We start from the raw sequence: 18886 nt of genomic DNA on the forward strand, positions 1-18886 counted from the left end.
AAAATTATTTTTATAGTAACACTCAGGTGTTATTTTCGTTTTCACTCTCCTTCTCTCACAAGTGAGTAAGTCAAGTTTTCCAGAGGCCATCTAATACATGATGTTGTAATTGATTGAATATGGGAGAGAGGAGATTCTGGCTACTTTCTATTAATCCAGAGATAAAAGACATTTGTAAATTATGTGTAACAAGGCCACTTTCCTCTTTTTTTTTTTTTTTTGAAAAATATACTTAGCTGTTATTTTAAATTTTACTGTTGTTATTTTTAAATGAATTAACATAGCAATTAATTGTTTTATTTATTTTTTTTTTTTGCAATTAATTGTTTTAATTCCAATAGCTCTAATACATAGCAAAATCCATCTGGAAGTCTCAAAGTTTTAAAAATAAAAGGACCCTGACACCCAAAGTTTGAAAACTGCTGTCCAAGCTCAGTAGTAAGCTCTGATATGAGTAAAACGGAGCAATGAGTTCTTGATTTGATAACAGTCCTTCCATTAAACTACCTCAACAATCACACTTAGTAGTGAAACATTTAAAACTACTCTGAATTTCAAAGAACATTAAAAAATAACATCACCTACAAAATAACATCATCATAACCTATGAGTTATTGTTCATAGTATACTGAAGATAACATGAATGCTGAATCAATACTATGTGAAATTAGATACTTATATTGAATATAAATTATGTTGCATATCACACATGATATATTTTCATTATTGTTATTCATTGATCTAAATAATTAAGAAAAAATGGATGCTAACATTCTAACCCCAACTACAATCTGCCAAAAATTTTCTTCTCACAATGTACTACTTTATATTTTTTAATGAATTCTCACTCTTTTTTTCTCCATTGATGAGACAGTCTTGCCCATTGTTTGATTATATTTAAATACCTTAACTATGAAATTTCTTTTTATGGCTTTACTTACTGTTTTCTTACTACTACAGAGGGAATTACAAAATTGATGCTGTATTTTAGAAAATTAAATCCCTCACCACCATTTATTTAGTCATACTCTATTTAAAAGTATGGTTTGTTTTTAATATCCCTATGTGATTAATCATTGAAAACACTATAATTAGTAACCACACTATCCTACTACCTATACCATATAAACCAAGCTGAAACCTGTGCGTTAACCCTTCTTTCTTGTAGTGATAATGTTGAGCAGTTTTTAAAATATGCATTCTCCAAAAATGACAACTTCAACAGAAAAACCTCGTACATTTCTATCTGCTATAACAATCACATATTCACAAATAAATGGACAAATATGTAGCAATGCATAACATAGAAATTTCCATACAAAGTGTCATCTATAAAGAATTAGAAATATTACATGTAGTTAAGATGTGTTCTAAAAGCAATTAAGCTAAAACAAAAAAAGAACTTTTTATGAATCACAGACAGTTTTCAACGGCCTTGAAAAGAACACAGAAACTTAGGCATCTATAAATCAGAGCAAAACACTTAAAAAACCTGAATTTTTTAATAGGGCACAAACGTAAAAATAACAGAGTCGGTACTGAAAGAAAAAGCTTTTTTAACAGTCATTAGATGATACAAACTAAAGGGATAGATTTAGAAATAAGCATTGCTGCTATCATCAAAATATTGTTTAAGAACTACAGTTGAAAATGTCAAGCCACTCACTTGAGAAATAGTAGACTTAGCATATGCATGGTCTCAAAGATTATATTTAGTATCATTTCTATGAAGGTTTGCCAAGAATAATGTATAACAGAAAAAAAAAAGATTTTACTTCCTTTGATAAGCAAAAATTCACAAGAAAAAAAAAAGGTTATTTTACTTTCTATGATCAAGCTATCAGGTGACCAGGAAATTACAAGGAATAATCAACTGCTAAGTATGTAGTCTCTTCAAATTGTCTAATATCAAGGAAAAAATATAAAGCAATACTACTCAGAATCACAGATCTTCAAAAAAATTTACCCATACATTTCAAAATATGTTCCATGCATTTTAATGACGGATCAACAACTCAACTAAACATTTTTAAAGTAAATTGTTGAGGATGAAGCTATATTAATAATTAGAACCAATGATTCCCTGGAAAGCAATTATTTTTAAATGGGTGGGATAAACTGTATAGTCCAGATAATTTAAACTATCTAAGTATTTTCTTGGGTAATAATTTCCATTAATTTAAAAAATTCTCATCACTGATTTTTTTCCTTTTATTTCTAATTTCTAAAATGAAAAATTAAATGTACTTGGGAGGATAATATGAATAAAATTATTTTTTTAATTTGTACCACTGTCAAAATTCAATAATGTAACAATTTTGTATATTAAAACATCAATTCACTTCTAATGAAAGAAAACAGTGTTTTTCTAATTTAAGAATTTATCATTTCACAGACTCTAGATATCTGGATGTAAAATTGAGGTTACTGGAGAGGGTGTGGGAAGTAAAGGGGGGAAAGGACCCAATGGATTAGGATGAAGAACTATAGGTCCTGTGGTAATGTGTGATGTTGTAACATACATCTGAAGCGGTATGAACCTATACCTCTTAATCATATACAGTGTTGTAAACCAATGTTACCTTAACAACAAAAATAATTTGTTTCAACCCTTTGTATACAAATATCACTCTACTCAACTTTGCCGATAAAAAGATGAATATTTAATTTCACTGCCTTCAAAGAAGTTGAGATAAAGTACAAGTGACAAACACATGCAAATATGTTATGATAAAAGAAAAATAAAGATAGATTCAAAATTATTCCAGGTTGCAAAAGAAGTTTCACTGAAGAAAAAGAGATGTCAGTAAATGTATTGTAAAAGAGTTAACATTTAGTTTGGCCCGAAGTAAGAAGAAATTCATTGAGAAACAAAGACATCCCAAAGATAATGGAGGCATACAGAGTGATTAAAATCTATTCAAAGGAAAGTAAGTTTAGTGCAATTAAAAAATGTATCAAGGCCTCCCTGGTGGCGCAGAGGGGTTGAGCGCCCGCTATGAAGCTGTCCTCAGCCTCTGCAGCACAGGTTCGATTCCAGCTGACCAGGGAGAAACCCACATGGCATGGCAGACATCTCCTGGCTCACCCACTGCTCCCCTCAGCAGTGTCTTCGGTCCGTCTGCCTGTTATGCTCTCCACTCTGGCTCTGGTGAATTCTCTCACCCTCCCGCACTTCTGACTGTACCCAGTGCTTGTATGTATGTATGTATAAATAAATAAGTAAATAAATAAATGATTTTTTTTTTAAATAGCTCAGAGAAAGAAATCAAAGGAGACTAACATTTTCAGCTTGAAAGGGTATTTCCCCAGTATAATAAGTAAATTCAGAAGAGCAAGCAGATTTTTTTTGAAGAAAATTATTGGAAAAGAAACTAGCAGGCTGAATTCCAGGAATACAGAATTTCTGATACCAACAGGCACATACACATATAACCAGATTTTAAGAATGGAGTCAGGAGATAAGGAATTGGAAGTTATTCTTATACAGATAGTAATTTCATTTTTTTCCCTCCTTACTATGACTGGATCATAAAGATGATCAGGATCATAAAAACAAAAGCCACATGCTAAAAACAGAAGCTGAAATCTAGAGACAGACCAATCCTTTATTGTTGAGTAGTTATATCAACCCTACAATGGCCACCTCAAAATCCACTGTTTATTTTTCTTTACCTGACACCCTTTACTTGTCTAAGCTACTGCTGTCATGATTTTTGTTACTTATAGCCAAAGCCACTCCTACCAATGCAGTGTTTAACAGTTTTTGCCCTTGTTCCTCATGTCATTTTCTGTACTCACTGCTGAGAGATCTCATCCTATTCCTTTCAAGATCTGGACACAGTGATGGTGTTATATACAGGTCCTTGCCTTGAATTTCCAGCATATGGGCCAACAAACTTAGCTTTTTAGGGCCTTCTATCACTAGCTAGACTTTAATATATATGGTCTCACAAAAAATTAATTTTAATTCCCCATCCTTTAAATCTCACTTGACAGTGATAATTTTGATAAATCCTGGTGACCTTTCTGTATCAGACTTAAATGTGCGTTATAAAAAGTCAATAGCTCAATGATGCACAACTGAAACTTATATAATGTTAAAATTCAATGTTACTGGAATAAAAAAATTTAAATGTCTGTAATAATAAACATTAAAACAAAATTTCAAATTTACTGTCCTCATAATGGCTACTCATTTGGAAAGCATGCTCTTAGGGAAAAAAGAATGCAATAATATATTAAGAAATGGACAGTCTACCATCTATAATATAAACTTTTACTTATAAAAAGATACATGGAAAAAAATCCCAGTTTATTAAATCTGAGGAAATGAAGTATCCTAGGTTGTACAGCTGTACATGTAAAATCACTACCCTTAGTAGAAGAAAAATGAACGGGAAAAGGAGAGCTGTGAGAAGAGGCTCAACCATAAAGGAAATAGAGTATACAATAGGAAGTGTTCTCAGTTTTTCCCAGTAGCACAAAAATATCCATTCTCATTTAAATTTAGAGTCTATGTAAAATTACACTTCTTATTAGTTTCCTAGCATATAATAATTACTACACATCTGTGGTTGATAACTACAAGAATTCAGTTTCTCACAGTTTCGGAAGCCAGATACTTGAAATCAGTTTCACAAGGCTAATCGAGATACTGGCATAGGCCCACTCCCTCTAGAAGTTGTTATGAAGAATCCCAGAAGCCTCTTCCAGGTTCCTGTGGCTGCCTGGATTCCTTGGTTTATGACTATATCACTCCGATTTCTACCTCTATTCACTCTGCCTTCTCTTCTGTGTATACAAAACGTTCCTCCACTCCTCTTTTACAAAAACACTTGTGACTGCATTTAGGGTTCATCTGAATAATCAAGAATAATCTTCCCATCTCAAGATCCTTAACCTAGTCATATCTGCAAAGTTTGCCATAAGGAAACATTTACAGATTACAGAGAATATAACATAATATAAATATTTTGAAGGCATTTTTCAGATTACCACAATGTCATAAATCATTCCAATAGTTATTCTCTAAAAGGCTAAGAATATGGAAGTTATATGCACATTACAGTCTCAAATTATATTGTTTCACAATGTTCTCTACTCATATTAGCAGCAACACAAGAAACCCCCAAAATACATTTAAAATCAAAAGGGAACATAGATTCTAGTAAGAAAATATCTAGTATGTATAGCCTTAAGAAATCAATCTTTTCAACCACATTAAAATTCTACTCCTTAAAACTAGAGTGGTATTAGTAACAATCCATTCTATTCCAAATTTTAAATCAATATAAGATTTTTACCTCCAGATCCTAACTGCTTGTAGAATCTGTATTCCAAATGCAGCTGTGGTGCTCTGGATTTCATGGGCTCCTGATTTAAAAAACAACATAGTTTCAGTTATTAAAGAAATCACTAGCCTCCAATTCCAAATGTTATAAATATTGCTGTCAACTCTCATATAATGCAATATTTTACTAGGCATCTTTATTTCCCTGTTAGATCCATATAAAAATCAACTTCATGTTCAATGTAAAATAAACTGATAGCATAGATGTACATAAGGTTAAAAGGCTATTACATCAGGCATTGGGTAAATCTATACTTTCATTCTTAGACCCTAAAGACATTCAAACATTCATGACTAGGGAAGTGGTGGCCCTTACTCTGTTTCTCCTATTGCCAAGAATTCACAGTTGAACTGAACATTTCTGGTGCAAAGATACTATATTAAAGTCAAGTCATAGAAAAACAAGAAGGAACAAAGATGGAGATAGGTAAAATTTGATAGTAGCAACAGTGTCTTTTTAAAAGTTTTTTTTTTCTCTCTTATAATAAAATATACAGTTCCTAAGTATTAGGTCCATGAATTTTGTTAACTGGGTGTCATTAGCACCTAGAAAAATCTTTAGCACATTTCCATCATTCCTCCTTCAGAAGAAATAACTTTTTCACTTCTATTACCTGTGGATTCCTTTTGTCTGTTATTGGTGTTCACCTAAATCATATTTTACAGCAAACAGTATAAGTTTGATATGTCTGTGTGGTCTTTTCTCACACAACATGTTGAAATGTATATATATGCACACACACACAACATAAAGAGAAGCAAGACATTTTAGATATTTAAAGCAAATAACAAATGTGTGAAAATATCCTCAGCAAACAGAAAACTATAAAAGAGTAAGATAGTTGAACAAGATCCAACTATGCAACAGAATATGTAGACAGAACCAACAGAACTTCAAAAATTTTTTGAATTTACAATAACCACAATTTGACACTCAGTTTACCAGCAGATTAACATAACATGAAAAGAGAATAAGGAAACTGGGAATAAAGTAAGTCTACCAAAGTAGAAAATTACATACAGTACATCTATATAAACTCTACAGAATGTATTATGAAGGAAGAAAAGTGAAAATACAAAAGATTACAGATCTGGACAATACTATGAGAAGATCAAATACACAGAATTTTAAGAGAAAAAGAGAAAAGTTAACAAAGGCAGCAACTGAAGAAATAATTGCCATGAATATTTAAGAATTGGTGAAGGGTAACAAACCACAGATTCAAGAGGAATAGGAATCCCAAAGTATAAATAAAACGAAATTTATATCAAGAGAAGTAATGAAATTATGACCAGGACAAAAACTTCAGATAAGAAATGAGTGAACTTCTACTGTAACAATTATAAAAAAAGAAGATTATTAGAAAAGAAAATTATGAGTTTACTTCTTGAGAAGGCAGGACATAAGTACAGACACTAAAAGTAAAGATATTGGCATAGGCCCACTCCCTCTAGAAGTTGTTATGAAGAATTCCAGAGGCCTTTCCAGGTTCTTGTGGCTGCCTGGATTCCTTGGCTTATGAGTATATCACTCCAATTTCCACCTCTATTTACTTTGCCTTCTCGTCTGTGTATACAAAATGTTCCTCCACCTCTCATTTACAAAAACACTTGTGACTGCATTTGGGGTTCATTTGAATAATCAAGAATAATCTCCCCATCTCAAGATCCTTAACCTAGTCATATCTGCAAAGTTTGCCGTAAGGAAACATTTACAGATTACAGAGAATATAACATAATATAATATAAATGTTAACAAAGGCAGCAACTGAAGAAATAACCACAATTTAACACTCAGTTTATCATATCTCTCTATATATAGTTATAGATACATACACACAGACACATTTTTACACACACACACACACACACACACACACACGGTACTTAAAGCAGTGCCTTCCACATGTGCTATACTATCTATGTAAGTCTTCATCTAAAAGCATATAAGTATATAAAAGCACATGAACAGATAATGCAGCAAAAGATGCTCACTTAAGCAATCACAAGTGAATTTAAATACATAACTTATTCAGTCACCAATATCCCCAAGGTAAAAATAGAAACCCAGATGTAACTTAGTTCAGTCAGTTCAACTTGACTCCAGTAATAAAATTTTATGATGCCACCATATAAAAAAAGCTACCTCACCATGACATTTTTATTATTCCTAAAGAATACATTATTATATAAGTGCAAATAACAAGATATAGAATGATGGCTGACAAGAAATTAACAAATTATCCTGAAACAAATTATCAACCTGAATTAGGGTAACAATATACAGAAAACTGAGGAGGAGGGAACTAAATTAGTCAGTGAAACCTGCTCTCTGAATACCACTATAATGCCTTCATTTAGACCAAACTCGAAAAATCAGACAGCACTGAAGGGATACAAACTTAAGATTTTCAAGTGATTACTATTATGGCAGGTTCTGAACAAATTTTTTTATCTGTAATAAACAGATACTATATATGGATATTTTACATTTATTTTATAGACATACAAAGATTTAGTAAACTAAGTTTATGTCAAAAAACACAATTTAGTAAACAACAGTTTATGTGAATATTTCTTTGTCCTTGCAATATAATTTTTGGATGACTTTGAGGCAACCTCAAAACATTGAGATATAGAGAGAAAAGTATTTCCAGTTCCTCCAAAGAACACCAAATAACCACCTTTATTAATATGTAGTGCTGATTCTTGTGCTTTAACCCTTTGCACTCCGAACCATTCCAGACATTGGCTACCAATGTCCCCTGAGAAGGGACAGCAGAGTGCAAAGGTTTAAAAAGGGGCAAACCAGAGTAAAGGAAGAATATTCAAAAAACAAAGGGGGGGAAGAGGGAAGTAGGAGAAGGAAATTAGCAGATAGTGAAATGGCATTAAGATAAACTAAAAATAATCATATATATGTATATACATAAGAAGGCTGAAAGATGATAAAGTAATTGTTTACTAAAGCATCAATGGGATCAATCTGGCATGCACAGGGTAAACTAATTCTAAATCTAAATGACTAAAGCAGGTAAGGGGAAGGTCAGTCTAGATCAGTGGCTCCTGTTTTGACACAATGGTTGACTTGCTTAAAAATAACAGCTAAATATCATTCACATGCTTCCCTGAGCAGAGCTGTGCCACATCAAAAACAAAGAATACAGGTGCTGTCACACTACTGTTCTTGTATTTCACCCCACTCCTAATATCTAAAGGTATAGCTCGTAGACCACTAGCTTAGAACATGGGGGAAAAGAACTACAAAGAAATGAAAGGCAGCAGTGTTCTAACACTATGCAGTCCCTGCATCCCAAATCTCTTTATTGCCATTCATATAAACCAATGCCATTTTCCTGATTTCATGCTTATGAGGGAATCTTGTCATTTTAACTAATGTACATCAGACTACAGGAAGAAAAAAATATTTATACTGATTTGTGCACTCTGGATCTATAGTAGTAAAATACTTCATTACAAATTTGAAATTAACTCTTTGCAAAAAAGGTAATAGTTTAATGAATGAATTGATCACTGTCAATAATGGTACCACCTCTGATTAACAGTGACAACCTTAATGAGGTGAACTAACCAGATTTTCTGTCATAAGGTCAAGAATCAGATTAAAACCAAAGGTGAACTAACCTAGGTAAATGCCAGTCCAAGCCACATGGCAGCCAGCAGTCTCTTCTGGGGCACCACAATCCCAGCATATTTCCCAGTAAAACCTGGTCTACATTCACAAAGATACTTAAAATTATATAGTACCGATTTCCATCGCATTTCAAAAGATTTTCTATTTCCTCCTACTTGCTTCTTCCTCTAACAGTTCTCCTTATTAGTCTCACATTATCCTAATACAGATTATTCTGAAAACACAAAATTGAGAAAAGCACACAAACTGGGAAAACCAAATCATGCTTAATCTCTGAGAAGTCTGGTGGCAAACTAAACAGAAAAGGTGTGCCAGGAAAATATCATGTCCTTTTTCCATCTTCTTTTTTTTTTTTAGACATGTTAAAAGAACAGGTTTACTAGGAAAAGAGAAAGAAACAGAGAGGCACCTGTATAGCCACAGGCAGGCAGGAGAGCTGCCAATAAAGTTGTATCTTAAAAAATTCCCAGATCTCAACCCTTGCAAATGAAAGAGCTGCCTTACAGCAGTTGTACCACACACTAAGGACATCACAATAGTCCGTAGGAGTTTGCTTTTCATGTTACCCACCACACACTTCAAATATTTCTGATACCTGGAGGTATCAGAATGATACCTGGAGGTCAAGCAATAACCAGCTTTTACCATATCAAAAATATCAATAAGGAAAAATGTTTTCAAAGCTATCTGGAGATATATTCTCAAAAAATTCAACCTTGACTACTAAGGATACATTATCCACATGCTTAAATCAGGAAATAAAATTTTACTTTCTAATTCTTAAATAATGAAAAATAGTGCCAAAATTGAAAAATTCTATTCTATAATGTTGCCAATGTAAAGAGACTGAATTTGTGCGGCATGGGAAGAGACAGACATCCTCTACAGTATCATATATTTAAGGGGTAGGATAATGCCAAGAGCATAATACAAAAGATCAGCTATATATATATATATATATATATATATATATATATATATATATATCATTTCCCAAAAAAGTGTTCATTATAAATGATATGAAAACAAAAAATATAAGTTAATCATTAAAGAAAAAATAAACATAAATAAGATACGTGAACTTACCAGTTTAATTGCCACATATTCATTTGTATATAAATTTTTCCCTTGGAAAAAAAAAGAAAACAGGTGAGATTCTATAGTTATTATTTAAAGATACATTACATTTAAAAAGTACATATACATTTTAAAAAATGCAGATTTTTACTTCCAACTACTTTAGCAAAAACCCACAATTATAAGGAAATATTTTAAATCAACACAATGTATTTAGTATTTCATCTAGCTTCAGAGCAGAAAGTAATATTTATAAATACTAGCCCATTTATAAAAGTGGAAAGACTTTTACTTATTTAGGAAATAATCAATTGTAAAACACCTGCTTAACTAAATTTCAAAACCAGAACTCCTACATAAAAACAGGAACACAAAATCTGCTCCCAAGCACAAATTCATTTTAAATTCTTCATTATTATAATACGTAATTTTATTAGGGTACATACTAACTATACTTAATATAGCAAATACACAGAAAAAATGAAATATATTAAAAATAAAAAATTAATTTTCTCTCATAAATTAGTTTGAGGGTAAAAGGTTTTTACGATGTCACCCTAGACTTATAAGTTAAATAAAACTACAAGGTAAGAGAAACATTTACTGCCAATATCTGGACACCTTTTGGAGCACAAGAATGAAAAACAATAGTATGATCAGATTTTAAACAAATTCTATTACATTTCAATATTATTAACGTCTACATATTCAAAAAAAACTACCAGATAGAATAGATAAATGGGAAACCAGGGTACAGTTAATATATTGATGATATTATCAATATGTGAAGAATTCAAATGAATTACAGTAATATTTGGCAATGAAAAATAATTTAGAAATTACAACAGATCAGCATCTGCAGCCCACATAAAGTACTATGAAGAATTTTGAAAGCTGTGAAGTATATGAAAACAATTTGTTACACAAATTATGAGTTTCTTTACAAGTATATTAAGGAATTTTTAAAAAGAAACATAACAATATGTGACTCGGTATTTTTTCACTAAGCAAGAATTATTTTCATGAGAAAAAGAGATTTTTTTTAACTATGAAAGTAATTGGCCCTGAACACAGAACATCCCAATCATGAACTTTCACATATGATTTTACAACAAAATATCCCTAGCTTCCTTTTATACAGCAGCTCATGAATGGCAGTAAAACTTCTAAACAAAATTCCAATCTTGGCTATGTTGCCACCTTTGCATGGCAGTGCTTGTTCAAGCAACTATACTAGTTTTCTGAATTAGTGGAGAAAAACATTAATGCTAATCGAAATAGTATGTCTCACAAACCCTTTACAGTTACTATCACAAGATGGAACCCAAAAGAAGAACCAAAAATGGCAGCCATAAAGCTATATGCAGGCATTTTGGAGCCCATAAATACTTTCAAAATACTAGAAAAAAATGGTTAGCCAATTATTTCATCATTTAGCTATGCCATCATAAACATTTTCAAGAATGCTTTTTGTATGAAACCTTAGCCTTCTGTGTGCTTACAGAGAATAATATAATAAACAGTAAGACGTTGAATCTTGAGAAATTAGTGCCTAACAAAGGGACAAATATGTTTGAGTTGGTAGATGAAATCTGTATTTCATCAAGAATTTACATTTTTTCATAAGTATATTGTATATGATATTCACAAATACATAAAAAATTCACAGGACAATAAGCTAGGTTAACTACGCATTCCATAGAACCCATATGTACCAAATACTAATTAAAGTACTGGTTTTGTCAGCTTTATATGGTTAAATGTCTATTTTTAAGTCACAACAGAAAGCACTAAATCCTAAAAGCATCAAGCCTCTTGCATATTACAGAATTTGCTGAACTCTCTGGACTATATTTATAAAAATGAACAATGATTAAACAATACTATCAATACATTTTCTGTCACTGAGCATTAAGTATATTTCCTCACATAGTCGGCTTTTAATGTTTTGCTTTGCTCATAAATAAATGACACACAAAGATGTGACTGCTCACATAATAGGAGAGAAGAGGAATGAGAGTGTGTAGAGAAAATCTAGTAAAGTGAAAACTTCACATAGGCTGGTTCCAGTTACTCACGTTTAAAACCAATAGATATTTCCAATAGAGCTCTGTGTCACACTGAGCCTGAAAAATGTTTTACCAACTTTGTGGTGTTTTCAGTAGTAATGATCATTAAAAAATTATGTTTTACAGAATACATACTTATATAGATATATCCATATCATACATACACACGTAAGCTTATAGCAGGAACAGCTAGGTACACACCCAATAACCCACTCTCCCCTTTGTGTGACAACAGAACACCCCATTTCTTAAATGACTGCCCAGCTAGAAACTACATTTTCAGCTTCCCATTCAGTTTGACATAGTCATGTGATCAAATTCTGTATAGTTGACATGAGGTAAGTGACTCCCCACTTCAAAAAGGAATGTGTGATGTCCTGGCCCTTTTTTTCTTATTGGCCGGAAGATAGCAACAACTTGAGTAATCACTAATGGAGCCCTTTACTCTATCAAAGAATTGATAAATCCCAGGTGGAGCAGTCTTTCCCTAACCAGAAAGGTTTTTAAAATGTGAAACCTAATAAAAAGAAAAGTTTATATATATATATAAAATGTAACCCTGTGTCTTATCTAGCTATGTCTGGTCTGACTCAGTACAACTCAGTACAAGAAGAGGATGGACAATGAACGGACATACTAAAAGACTGATCTTATTCCCATTCCTATTTATTCACAGACTGCAAAAGAAATGCATATTTTATTGCTTTTTCAGCACAGAGCATATATGGTGTCAATATATAGTACATATGCTGCTTTATATTGTCCTGGTCATGAGACAGCAATAGATACATGCAGTATGCATTTATATAATACATCTACATGGCTGATTCATATACATTTAAATAAATATACATATGATTGCAATTTAAATTTTAAAAAAGAAACAAGTATCTTGATATCATCTTTTAAAGACCAGAAATTTGTTGTCTTGTGAAATATGCAGGCATAGTGTTGGTCCTTTACATTATCATGTAAATTAAATCTTCATATTAATCTAGGAAGGGAAAATAATCTCAATTTTAAATTGAGAAATTTGAGGTCCTAACCTAAGTGGTTAAAAATGGCTTACGGCTTCCATAACATCAGGGATGGTATTTCTGTTTTTCCAATGTATTACCAGTGCCTAATCATGCTTCACCTATAACAGGCATGCAATAAAGGGTGAATGGATTGATGAATGGTGCTCAGAGCTACACAAGTAAATAATCTAGTTTTTCTGTCTCCAAAATCACAAATAATTTAAGATTTTCAAAATAACTAACTCAACATTCTTCCAAAAATTAAATGTAAAACATTCACCCTTTCAAATACTTGAGGCCCTACATGCAAACAACCTGCCAGTCACAAATCACATTGCAGCTATGCACAAACTTTGTCACTGCCTTTTATTGGCTTGCTTCAGTCCAACATTTAATGCACACTACACCAAACAATAATAAAATTAAGGAGTAACTACAAATTAGGGCGCTTTATAAGATGAAAAGGACAAGCAGCTGAGTAGATAAACATAGAATTGAATTTACTTCTTAACAATGAAGTTGGATCTAATGAAAACTGTGGAACCAATTTTTCCTTTTTCACTTCTACAGTTTCCACTTTGAGAAATAGTACTGACCCGAGCTCTCAAGGTAACCTTAATACTGACTCCCATATAACCATGCAGTGCACCTTCTTGTTTCGTTCCAATGAAGAAAGTCACACTTCAATAGTACCAGGAGTTAAAAATCTCAATTTTGTTCCTGAGTCTGTCATTAAATTATGCTGTGACATTTGGCAGGGAACCTGCCCTCACTAAGTATTAACTATTTTAAAAATAGTATTAGGAGATTTAATTACACCAATGTTTCTCAAACTTATCTGATTGTAAGAATAAGGTGAGTTTGTACTTTGTGTCCCTTGTTGAGAATACAGATTCCTGAACCCCCACCCAGTGGGGAAGATTTGAATAAATCCCAACAATGTAAATTTCACTGACTTTTACATAGTTTCAGGATATTGCATTCATTTTAAGCCATACAAATCCACCAAAAAGGATTAGTTACTAAATGTGTTAAAAGCAGAAAAAACAGCCTAAATATAATTCCTAAAGACTACACTAAAAAGGCTTTCCTGGCACTTATTTCAGCCTGCTGGGACTTTTTAATCTACTTTCTTTTACCCCATATTCTGCATGGTTAATCTCAAGTAAATGGCCATTTCAATAACAGAGAATTCCTTACAAATGAAAAACACAAGGGTATATGAAATTTCTATAATCTGAATTCTTTAAAATTACCATAACAAAAAAACTAAATTATTTTCATTAGAAAGTATCTTTATTTAAAAAAAAAGTTTCCAACATAATAGAAGAAACACAATACTCTTACCTAATCGTAATTCTCCAAAATTGCCACATCCAATTTTTTTTCCAACTCTAAAGTTAGGTCCAACCATTAAAACTCCAGAGGATGAAGACCCAGTTCCACGAGTACTGTGTCCTGACCGACCACTAGGCCGTGCCATTCTATCATCTGATTTGTCTTTGTCTTTCTTTTTATTATCCATATCAAGTTTGCGGTACTCCACTTTGAATTCTTTAATCAAGACAAGCACACTGAAATAGGGTACTGTGAAAACAGGTACATCACTAGGTAACTGTACCAAGTGGGCAATGTTAACATTCAAATTGCAGAAGGTAGTCAATTTGACTGGCGCGTGTTCATCCCATTCGTAAAATTTTTCTCAGTTGTTTTTTCAGCAAAACATGTCTTCAGAATTATCTTTTCAATGATGTGAGATGACACTGACAGAGAGCTAGAACATTAAGAAAAGAAAATCAGTCAACCAAAAGAATTTAAAACATGTTGGGAAATTAATGACATCAAAAGTTTAGGCAATGTATTATTGCTATTTGTAAATACCCACTGAAATCAAATCACAATAGATTTTGAATTAACCATTACCCTTTCCTGCCTATCCCCAAAAGATGACAAAAACAGACAAATGAGGATTTATTGAGCTCTTTAAGCAAAAGTAACAAAAACATATTGAGTGTTTCATAAGCCAATATATATCCACCAAAACATCCAATTTAAAATCATTTCACTTTTTAAAAATACTCAAACAATTCCAGTAAGTCCTTAGAAGATTTCCAATTTAAAAGCAGAAAAAGAATATATTTTATTAATAAATAAAAGGTAGTAATAAAAGTATCTTCTACATATTCACATACTTAATAATTTTCAATGTTTACAAAGATACATTCGTATTTGAACTTCATTTATTATCCACTAACTACATATGGGAAGGGGCTCTGAAATGATAATATAAAGAACATTCTTGCCAACCATCAAGCAAAACAATTAGTCTTATGTAACATTGTGGAATGGTCCTTAAAATATAAATGTAGTTTCACAATGTTAAGAAATGAGAGCAGGCATCAACCTTATGAGATAAAGGGAAAAAAGACTTTCAGTTTTCTAATATACAAATGAAAGTACTAAGGCACAAAAAAATTTTCAAAACTTTTGGTGAAGTCAGCCGCATTTAGCTTCTCTAGGAATTTTACCCATCAAACATGCTTCAATTTTGTGGTAAACCTGCAAAATTAAATAATCCTCTGAACATACTGAATGGATTCCTATTCTTTGTAATTAAAGCTGCTTTGACTTCAATATCATAAATTTCTTATTCCTTGAAATTTCTCAAATTGTTGATTATATAATGTAATCCTAACAAGGGTTGAAACAAATAGCACTTTGTGATTAATTTTCCAAAACTCCACATATGCATTTATTTCCAATACCCATCCTATTTATCATTAAATTGTTAATAATTTATCAATAACGGCCATACTCTTATTCTGCTTATCAACTTGTAACTACCTGTTTGGGATATATAAAATTGAATGAGACCTCTGTTTCCAGCATAACCAAGTAACCGATACCAAACTACCCTTCCTACTATAAATAACTATAAAACTGAACAAAACATATGAAGCACCTGTTTACAAGCATTGTATAATGTGTAGACACTGATCCTTGATCTCTGAAAAAAGAAAAAGACCTAAGTTGAACTCTACCTTTAGCCAAGCTCTCTGGCTAGGGACAATTTTCTAGCTACAGATCAGTGTGGGACTACTGAAGCAAGTACAATTTGTGGGACATGGTATAGAAGGTGAGGTAGAAGCAGTATTGGAAGTAGGAACTGTTAGGGGAGATGGCTAGGCTACATGTGCTGAGAGGATATTCTGAAATACCTACCAGACAATGGCTACTTTGGGAGACAATGGCTACTATGGAATTAGTGAAAAATGGACAAACTAAAGGCCACAAATAACAAGATGAACCCCAGAAATTCAGCTGAAATGCCACAAGTACCTGGACTCAAGAGTAAGACAATACCCTACCGTAAGGACTACTCTAGACTAGCTCAACAAAAGTTGAAAACCAAACCTAGATAAGAATAAGAATAGCTCAGTTGAATTAACTGCATCCCAGAATGAAATGTAGCAAATTTTAAAAAGAGAAAAAAAATTTCCACAATGTTCAATTCATACCATCCAGCATATGGTTGTAAGTTACCAGAAAAGCAAATAAGCAGTAAATGTGACTAACAGTTAAAAAAAATAAAGATGTCAACAGAAACAGACTCCAAAATAGCCCTACACTGAAATTAGAAAAATAGAACATTAAAGCTACTAAAAAGTTATTAAAGTCCTGTTAGTTTGGGAAAAAAGGCAGAAAAAAATATATGAAGAAATGACTAAAAATCGCCTAAGTTTGGTTAAAAAAAAAAAATCAACCTACAAATTGAAGAAACTCAGCAATTCCCATAAGGGATAAACAGACAAAATTAAATTTAAGTATACCACAGTCCAAAGAACTAACAAAGCAAAAATAAAGGAAAAATCATGACAGCAGACAGAGAAAAACTATGTAACATATAAACTGCTCTTAAAATAAAAAAAGGAGGCTCAGAAGAAAATGAGAGACTATTTTCAAAACAATGAAAGACAGGAAAAAGAAAAAAACCTTCAAGCCAAAATTCTACAACCAGTAAAGTTTTTCTTTAAAACTGAAAGTGAAAGAAAGCCATTTTCAGATGAGGGAAAGCTGCGAATTAGTCATCAACAAATGATTCACACAGAAATGTGAAACTTCAAAAAGAAATTAAGAGTGCTGGAATTCAGAAATGCATGGGGATTGATTCCCTTAAAAGATGTTAGTGTTTAAAGTACAAATAATTTCTTAGTGCCATTTATAACATGTATGGAAGCAAATTATACGGAAAAATGACAGAGAAGAATTAGTAAATACAATTAAGCTATTTTATTAACTCTCAAGTAGCTAATGACAGGGCTTAGTACTAAAAATGCATGATTTCATACTTGAAATAAATTCACCAAATTAGCAAAAAAGGTATGTCAATAGAGAAGAAAATGCATTTGCTGAAATCCAAGCCATTAATGATTGATTTAACCCTCTCAGTAATCCAAAAGTGTAGAACTGTTTCAACCAAATAAAATGAATTTTAAAAGAAAACCTACATTAACATCACACTTAATGGCAAAACATTAAACTTATCAACCAGTCTGGGAAAAAAACAAGTATGCCAGCTATTATATTTTCTAGTCAACACTGTACTGAAGAACTAGCTTGTGCAATAAGGCATGAAAAGATGCAAAAGGCATGAAAACGAAAGAAAAAAGGGTATGACTGCTGTTCATAGACATGATTGTGTGTACAGAAAATCCTACTGGGTTATGTCATCAAGAAAGTAACACAGGCCATTGGCAACTTTCGTACCCAAAGAAGGTGGTCAACCAACAGATAGCCACAGAGAAAACATAACTGAAAAAATTCCTGAACTCAAGGATAAGGTTCACGCATTCTCTTACCACAGAGACCAAGGACCAAATTAAAAGCACAGAGCAGGGGCTAAACTCAGATCATATTGCCCCTGCCCTCCGCTCCCTGAGGTCAGCACTGCACCACATCCAGGTGTTTCTTCCAGTGGGAAAATGAAAGCTCAAGCTCCCCAGCATTGTAGGGCCTTTCCCAAGAGGTTCCTTTGGGTCTCAACTCACAGGAATCACTAGGGCAGTCTTCTGGGAACCACAAAGAAACAGGATATCTCAGCAAACTAGCAACAAATAAGGAAGTTGAATCAGTAACCAAAGACGTCCCAATAAAAAAGCCCCAGGCATAAAGAACAACTAGAACTCTCAGACATTGCTAGTGAGAGTATCAAATACTTTGGGAAAAAGTGTGATAATTTATTATAAAGTAAAATACTCACTTACAAGCTATCGATACCACTTATTTAAGCAAGAGAAATGAAAACATGTTTATAGACTTTTTAAAGCAATGTTTATAGCAGCCATATTCATAATAGCCAAAAACTGAAAACAATCCAAATGTCTATAAACAGAAATGATAAGCTGATACATTCATGCAGTGAAATACAATTCAGTAATAAAAAGTAAAGAAATTCTGATACATGCAACAATATAGACCAATCTCTCACTTCATTGAGTGAAACAAGTTATACACAAGTGAGAATATATGATTTTCGTTAAATGAAGTTTTGGAATGAGTTATTGCTTCAGGAGGTGGGAAATTTCATAAATTATATGAGGGTAGTTTCTAAGGAAGGGAAAAGTTCTGTATCTTGATAAAGAAGGAATTACATCGGTGTAAATATTTTCCTAAACTCATCGAGCTACACTTAAAATGTATGTATTGTATGTAA

The 18886-nt window shown here is 32.4% G+C and overlaps 1 protein-coding gene across 9 annotated transcripts in view; it reads right to left on the reverse strand.

The window, feature by feature from the left end:
* Positions 1-18886, reverse strand: part of CSNK1G3 (casein kinase 1 gamma 3) — an 87039-nt gene that overhangs the window by 47011 nt on the left and 21142 nt on the right. For all 9 annotated transcript variants that reach the window (XM_037509446.2, XM_037509444.2, XM_037509447.2 and 6 more), the window contains exons 2-4: positions 14521-14947; positions 10095-10135; positions 5307-5376 (exon numbers count right to left, since the gene is read on the reverse strand). In XM_037509446.2, coding sequence (XP_037365343.1) covers positions 5307-5376; positions 10095-10135; positions 14521-14698 — 289 coding nt within the window. In that variant the 5' untranslated portion in view covers positions 14699-14947. The remainder of the gene's footprint in view (positions 1-5306; positions 5377-10094; positions 10136-14520; positions 14948-18886) is intronic.

This window comes from Talpa occidentalis, unplaced genomic scaffold (assembly GCF_014898055.3).
Source record: "Talpa occidentalis isolate TD23 unplaced genomic scaffold, MPIMG_talOcc4v2.1 talOcc4.13, whole genome shotgun sequence".
Taxonomy (NCBI): Eukaryota; Metazoa; Chordata; class Mammalia; order Eulipotyphla; family Talpidae; genus Talpa; species Talpa occidentalis.